At 31.2% G+C, this 7133-nt stretch overlaps 1 protein-coding gene across 2 annotated transcripts in view; it reads right to left on the minus strand.

Annotated features, from left to right (window-relative positions):
* The window catches only part of LOC108693704 (monocarboxylate transporter 14-like), an 11626-nt gene extending 9661 nt beyond the window's left edge, over positions 1 to 1965 (minus strand). For both annotated transcript variants that reach the window (XM_018202772.1, XM_018202773.1), the window contains exon 1: positions 1373 to 1965. In XM_018202772.1, coding sequence (XP_018058261.1) covers positions 1373 to 1401 — 29 coding nt within the window. In that variant the 5' untranslated portion in view covers positions 1402 to 1965. The remainder of the gene's footprint in view (positions 1 to 1372) is intronic.
* Positions 1966 to 7133: the final 5168 nt, after the last annotated feature.

Raw genomic sequence — 7133 nt, forward strand, 5'->3', positions numbered from 1 at the left:
CTTTTGATAAACCTGTTGTGTTTTAAAGGTGAGCATTACATGTTCCTTGTAATATGATTAAATCAAATTATTTTGTTGAACAACAAGCACTTTCTCTCTCTCTTGTTCTTTCTCACACTTTTTTTTTGTTCTATTTTTCGTAATATAGCAATCTAATAATTAATTCTTATTTTATAAAAAGCAAACTTTAAAAAATTTGATTATTTCCAATTTAAATTTCATTTCTTATCTCTTCTTTATTTCAATTAAATGAAATATTTTACATTACAAATAACAACAAGATTTTTGCATTTTCTCGTGAATAGTCATACTACGTAAAATATACAGAAATTTCGTCTGTAGTTGGAAAGTGTACATATTATCCAGGCACGCATATAGGTATATCTTTATTTCTCAAGTTACGTTCAGTAGTTGAAGGAAATATAATATAATAGCATACTGACGACAAATGATATCATGCATAAATTGTAACAGATATATTTACGAATATACGTTTGTATAACGACATATGTTGCTATCCAATTCGAATCAAGCATATAAGATTGCATGACGTGAAATACATGACGCACAAGATTATTACTCTAACAGAATTGACCAACAAATCTAAATTGTTTTTATATTTCTTGAATAAAACTAAACTTTTTCTTTCTGCATTCAAGTCTAGGACGAAATTTTATCATTTTGTGAATAGATTTTGAAGAAACTTACTCTCCTATCTTTTTACGATGTTTGTAAGTTTTACTTCACACATAACTTAAAAAATAAATATGCATGCTTTAATGCGGGTTTAGATAAAGCCGCTAAATGTTAAATAATTAGTACGTTTGAATATTAATTACCAATTATTGTTGCAAATGAATACATTTAAGAATATAAACATAAAAAAGAAAATTTCTCAAAATTAATGACATAATTAATCGTAAATACAATGTAAATTATTTACAAAAATAACAAAGTTAAAACTTTAAAAATAAGAATGTTAGAACAGAAAAAACTAAAAACGGTGAACGAAAAATGATGATGACATCCTGAAGTAACTTTTATTTAATTACTAAACTTATATTACTAAACTTATATTACTAAACTTATATTAATAGCAAAAATTTTAAATTAATTTTAGATTTTGTACGAGTTAATAATTATGGAACACTATCAATAAAAAGAATTCGATTAAAGAGTTCATCAAATTCAATACATATCATCTAGTGCTTAGAGAAGATACAAGAATATGAAGTTATTCACTAAACCAAGTCAAATTAACTGAATAAATATTGAAAGAACATTTAAAAATCCGTAATCTAAAAGTCATCGATGAGCATTACTTGCCCAATCAACTTTTATCCAAATGCAATAGTAATAATCGCGCACTAACCTGCTAGACATTTCCTCTTGTTTCGACATTTCTTCTTCTTACCGCTAATAGTGGTGGAGGAAAGATGGAAGTGGCGGTATAGCTCAGTCACCCGCGGAGAACTATTCTCTCTTTTTCGTTCTCCTCACGCCCTCTCTCTTTTTCTCTCTCTCTCTCTCTCTCTCTCTCTCTCTCTCTCTCTCTCTCTCACTCTAGTAGGAGGGCAATGGGAAGCAGGATACTCATCGGACGTTCGCTATCATCCTGTGTCTTGGACTAGACTGCACACTGGCACCAGAGAACTCGTTCCACTCCCTCTTCTTTTTTCCTCAGCTCTCCTCGAACCAGCGCAGGAACACCCGAAGGTTGCCCTCAACTTTTATCGTACCAAAACGGTCACCGCGCCGCGTCATTATAAGACCGGTGTGCACCACGGTATGCACGTTACGGTGTGCACGTAAGGATTGTTTTCTTCGAGCTGGCTGGCTGGCTGGCTGGCTGATCGGCTGACTGACCGGCTAGCTGGCCGGTAGACTGGTTGGTCGGCAATACCTACTTTTAACCGAGCTACCACACGGAGGTGCTCTCTTGCAATGGTACACCGCGGCGAGACTAGGTACAAGGTGGAGAGTCGAATAGCGTGGTCCAGCGCGCGATCACTGAGAGGGTGGGAGATTTTCTTCTACTGCAAGCACAACCACCGCTTGCTCAGCTCCCACCATCCGTCGGGCTGCCGACGTCGACGGTGATGTGACTCCTAAAGACGACTTAAGCACTGCAAACATTTCGTATGATTCCGAGAATACTCGATGTATGTAGATCTTCAAGGATTTTCAAGGATGCCACGTAATCTACCAGGATATACATATATCTCTCTCGCGACAGTTTCTCATCTTATCCCTGTAGCTGATGGAATAACATGATAAAAGACATGATAAAAGAAGAAACGATCGTACAATCGATCATTGTCGTAAACGTAAAGCTGATTACATAATTATTACATTACGTTATACAATTATTGCATTTACGTTAGTTGACAAGATAGTTAACAAGCCTTATGTGAGACCAAGTATAATATTTAAAAGTTTTAAGATTACGTCTTTTCTATTTTGACATGTCGCGAAAATTCATCATTACATTTGCCTCTATTAATCATCGTCAACATATTTTATTAAATTGCTACATAATGAAATTAAAATATAAAATTTACCGTTTCATTTCTTCCTTCTCCAAAGGCAAATCCTACTCTTCCTTTTAAACAACCTTTTTCCTTCACTTCTGTGCGTGCTTCTTGGTACTTCGCCTTCTGCTCCTCTCCTTGCTCGGCAAGTCTGGCTCTTGGGATCGTCATTCTGCAGGTTCGCATCATTAGTTTTTATTTTGCGATGGTATACCATGCTATTTTTATCCAGCAATCCTGCGCCTCTCTTCCTTTTCTTTCATCATTTTCTTCTTTTTCATCCTTTGCTCATCCTCGAAGACTACCTGTACACATGTAGTTATTATTATACGGAAACTTTAAGACCGCAAGAGACTAAGAACGGGAACAAGGACCATTCCTTGATTAACAAGTTCAAAGAACTTAATTCTCGGGCATCTTCAATTTTACATTCTCATAGGTATTGTAATATCTATAAGTTACATTGACTATAATCATCAACATAACTTATTATTTTTGTTATTAAAATAAATATAAATCAAAATAGTTTTTTTGTGATTCCAAGAATACATGAAATATAAATAAATTATGAATTGATTTAGAAGAGAAGGTTTTGAATTCTCTCAATTGTCATATCTATTATAGATATGTTGATGACATATTTATGATTGTTCCAATTGATATGATTCCTCACATAGACACGTTTAATAATTATGATAGAATAAAATTCACAGTTGAATATGAGATATTTGAATTTTCTTGATATTCTATTATTAACAAAGATAATAAAATTATTATTATAGACTGGTATCACAAAAAAACATTTTTAGGCAGATATTTGTCTTTTTTCTTCAATCATCCTACTTGTCATAAAGTTGAAACTATATTCGGATTAGTAGATAAGTTGTTATCTAATTCATCTTTACAAAAAAGAACTTAAAACTTGTTATTGAGATTTTATTAAACAACCTCTGAAAATGATTTTCGATCACATCAATAAAAGGATTAAAAACTTTAGCAGTCAACAGATCTAATTTGAGACTAATAACTCAAATATCGAAAATAAGATAAATAAAAACATAATTATATTTCCTTATATTAGATCGATCACAAATAAGATTACCAATGTAATAGATAAATCAAAAACGATGATAGGGTGTCTCAACAAATTAGAGTCTCAACAATTTATAAATTTATAAAGACACACAAAGAAAAAATCAGCACCTAGATAATAATAATATAATCTATAAAATTAACTGCAATGATTGCGATGTCTCTTATGTCGAACAAACGAAGAGACAGCTCGGAACTAGAGTGAAAGAACAATGAAATAATGTAAGATTAGATCAATCCAAACATTCAGTAGTCACAAAACACATTATTAGCTCCAATTATAACTTTGATTGGGAAAATGTTGAAATTTTAGATTATGAGACAAATTTTCGGAGAAGAAACATTTCTGAAATGATTTACATAAAGTGGTAAAATAATGGTATTAATTTAATGAAAAATATACTGAATTATTGGATAAATCTGATTTTATATACATATTTAATGATATACGTGAGCATATCTTTTCATATTTTAGAATATACTTGTTTATTTCGTGACACGTCGATATATACTCTATAACTCTATGATTTACAATATTAGTCCATTCCAAATCGTCTGACAATCAATAGCGTTTCATTATACATGGACACAATTTGAACTATTTTATTATTTCACTATTTGACTATTCTATTATTTTACTATTTTACTATTTCATTATTTGACTATACATAATTTCTACATAAATTAACATAAGTGAAAAATAAATTCTTAACAATATTGAATTAAATATAATAATTTTTTAATCTGAAATATAATTGTACAGAATATAATAGGATAGTCGTTGAAGAGATTCTCATTCGAAATGACGTTTTATATGAAATTATCGACTGAACTTTATTCTCGTTAACAACCGAAGAACTAGTTAAACACAATTAATTTTACAATTAAGGACCTTCAAACTTCTGACTTGATACTTACTTCGATCCGTAATATCTTAACGCAGGAATAACTAAATAAGAGCAATGCTTAGAGCGATAATTTTTATATATCAGATATTAGTTCGTTGATATTGGATGGGGGTTACATAAATATGTTTTCTTTATTATCACTAATGAAGTTTTGTAAGTCGAAACGTTTAAAATTATAGCGTTATACGAATGTAATTAAAAAGGAATTTTTATTAGTTAACTATATTATATATATATATATAATTAGTTAATTATTTGCTCGTTTTTTAAAAAGCCTTGACATTTAATTTATTGCGTTGCATTTACACAAGCCTACTTTTCTATATAAATTATGAGCTTTCACAATTATTGGTGCGTAAATAATACTATTGTATATAAGATGATAAGATATAATCCGCAAACAACTGGAGGTTCATAATCATTTTACTTATAAAATTTACTAATTAATTTTCGAGATATATGATCAATATTCAATAGAATGTATCATTTTCTTTTAGCCTTAATTTATTTGTACTTTACATTGAAGAGCAAACGGAAGAACATTCCGATTGCTGTGTTCAAGAAAAATATAACAAGAGAGAATAGTTGTTGCTTTTCTCATGTGAAGAAACTGAATGAATAATGAAATGCTGAATGTTTACAGTAGTGTCTTGGCGCTAAGCCAAGTTTCTAACATTTCAAATTAATCAGGAAATCAATGAGAAGTATAATACATTTAATTTCAACGCCAGTTTTCTCGATTTTCTACGATCGAATTGGCGCGACGTCTCGCGGAGGATATTCGATATCGATAGCTTCTCTCGTTTTGTATTTTTTTGTTTTTTTCATAGCGCAGCATACCTTTACGTATACCTTTCACTACCTTCGCAGCCTTCTATGACATTATTAACATAATGTTTTCCATCATATTGCTTTTCGCTACAACTTGTGTTGCTTTTCGCGAGTACAGATCTCCATGACGCAGCGTTGTTACAACCTAACATATAAGTACGCGTATACGCATTCAAGCCTAAGCAAAAGCACTAACTCAAGAACTGGTTTTACCTCGCGGAATACTCGAACCAGCGAACAAAGGAGGCGGCATTGATTGCCTGTGATTACTATACAAAAGTACGCGCTGTTTTTCTCTCTTCCTCTCTTTCCGTTTCTTTCTCTTTTCGTGAAAATGAATACATAAATTTATCGGCTGCGTCATATATCTTCGCGACGTGACATCGGCTGCATATCTGAACGAAAAAATTCGCAACACTTGCATCTTCGTTACTTTTTATATGTACAGATACATTCTAATCTAAATGAACACACTGTAATCTCAAGTATCGAAACGATGTTCCTAAACTGGATACGATTATTTTGATCTCTCTGGCGCTAATGGATTCTACAGAAAAATATATCGTTACAACGACCTTGCTACTAATGATGTCTTGTCGTTGAATAAGAGAATTACCATGTTCGCTATTTCTTGAAATAAAAAAAAAAAAGTTGTGTGCGTAGCAATAATAGTTTTTCTTATATCCTATAATTTCTGTGATCCGTTTAAAGTCCAAGGGAATCGCAAAGCAATTCGTAGATAATGTGAGATGCACAATTTTTGAATTGCAAAATATTAAAAAGAAAAAGAACAAATTTAATCGAAAGTAAAATCGGAATTCAAAATTTTAAGATGAATAGAAAACTTTGACAGACAATTATAAAAAGTTCAAATATATCCAGATAACAAAAAGTGTCTAAAGTCGAATCATAAGATGTTTTTTTTGCACCTAAAAGACTTAAAAATGTCACAATTTTAGACTTTTTGTCGTTTAGATAATTTGTGCATAATTACTATAATAATGAATTAGTAATAACACACAATTTACTGTGCCACGATGTCATAAAAAGTGATAATATTTATAGCTGTGTATGGACATCCCGCGTGATTGGGAGTAATCGCAGTGTCAATATTAGCTCGATCTGGTCAAAAATAGCCTCGGTAAGAATCTCGTCTGACCACCTTGTCCCCCCATGATTGGTCATCGTCTAAATTAGGGTGAATGTGCCGTTGTAGATGAGTATTATCATTATTCGATTATCAACTGGTCGTACCGTAACATATAATCACTGTTAATCGCTATACTTCGTTTTACGAGTCGCATAATAACATTTTAAATTAAACAACCCTAAGCGAAATTGTTCTAAATACGCGCAAAATTTTGTGACAATGTGAAATTTTTATAATTAGTACAGTTTCTTTGTCTCAATCTATATTCTTCTAACATTTTATTAATTCAAAAAATTTTTATTATCGATATTCTCGAAAATTAAAACTGATCCGACGTTCTTAAAGCATATCTTCACATAATCATTCACTATTCCATGAAATATCTTTGAAATTTTTAAATGTTAAAAGATTTTAAAATCTTAAAGGATTTGAATGTATATGTTATTATCTTTTCTGAGATACATACAGTATATATTATCGAATTTCCAATTTATATTATTTATAATATTCTTGTCGCTTAATATAAAAGTAGCGACATCTCTAAGTGAATCAGCAAAACTTTAACGTTCGATTTAGCATACAATATATAAACACACACGCACGTTTATATATTTATATATA

The sequence above is a fragment of the Atta colombica genome, unplaced genomic scaffold (assembly GCF_001594045.1).
Source record: "Atta colombica isolate Treedump-2 unplaced genomic scaffold, Acol1.0 scaffold96, whole genome shotgun sequence".
NCBI lineage: Eukaryota > Metazoa > Arthropoda > Insecta > Hymenoptera > Formicidae > Atta > Atta colombica.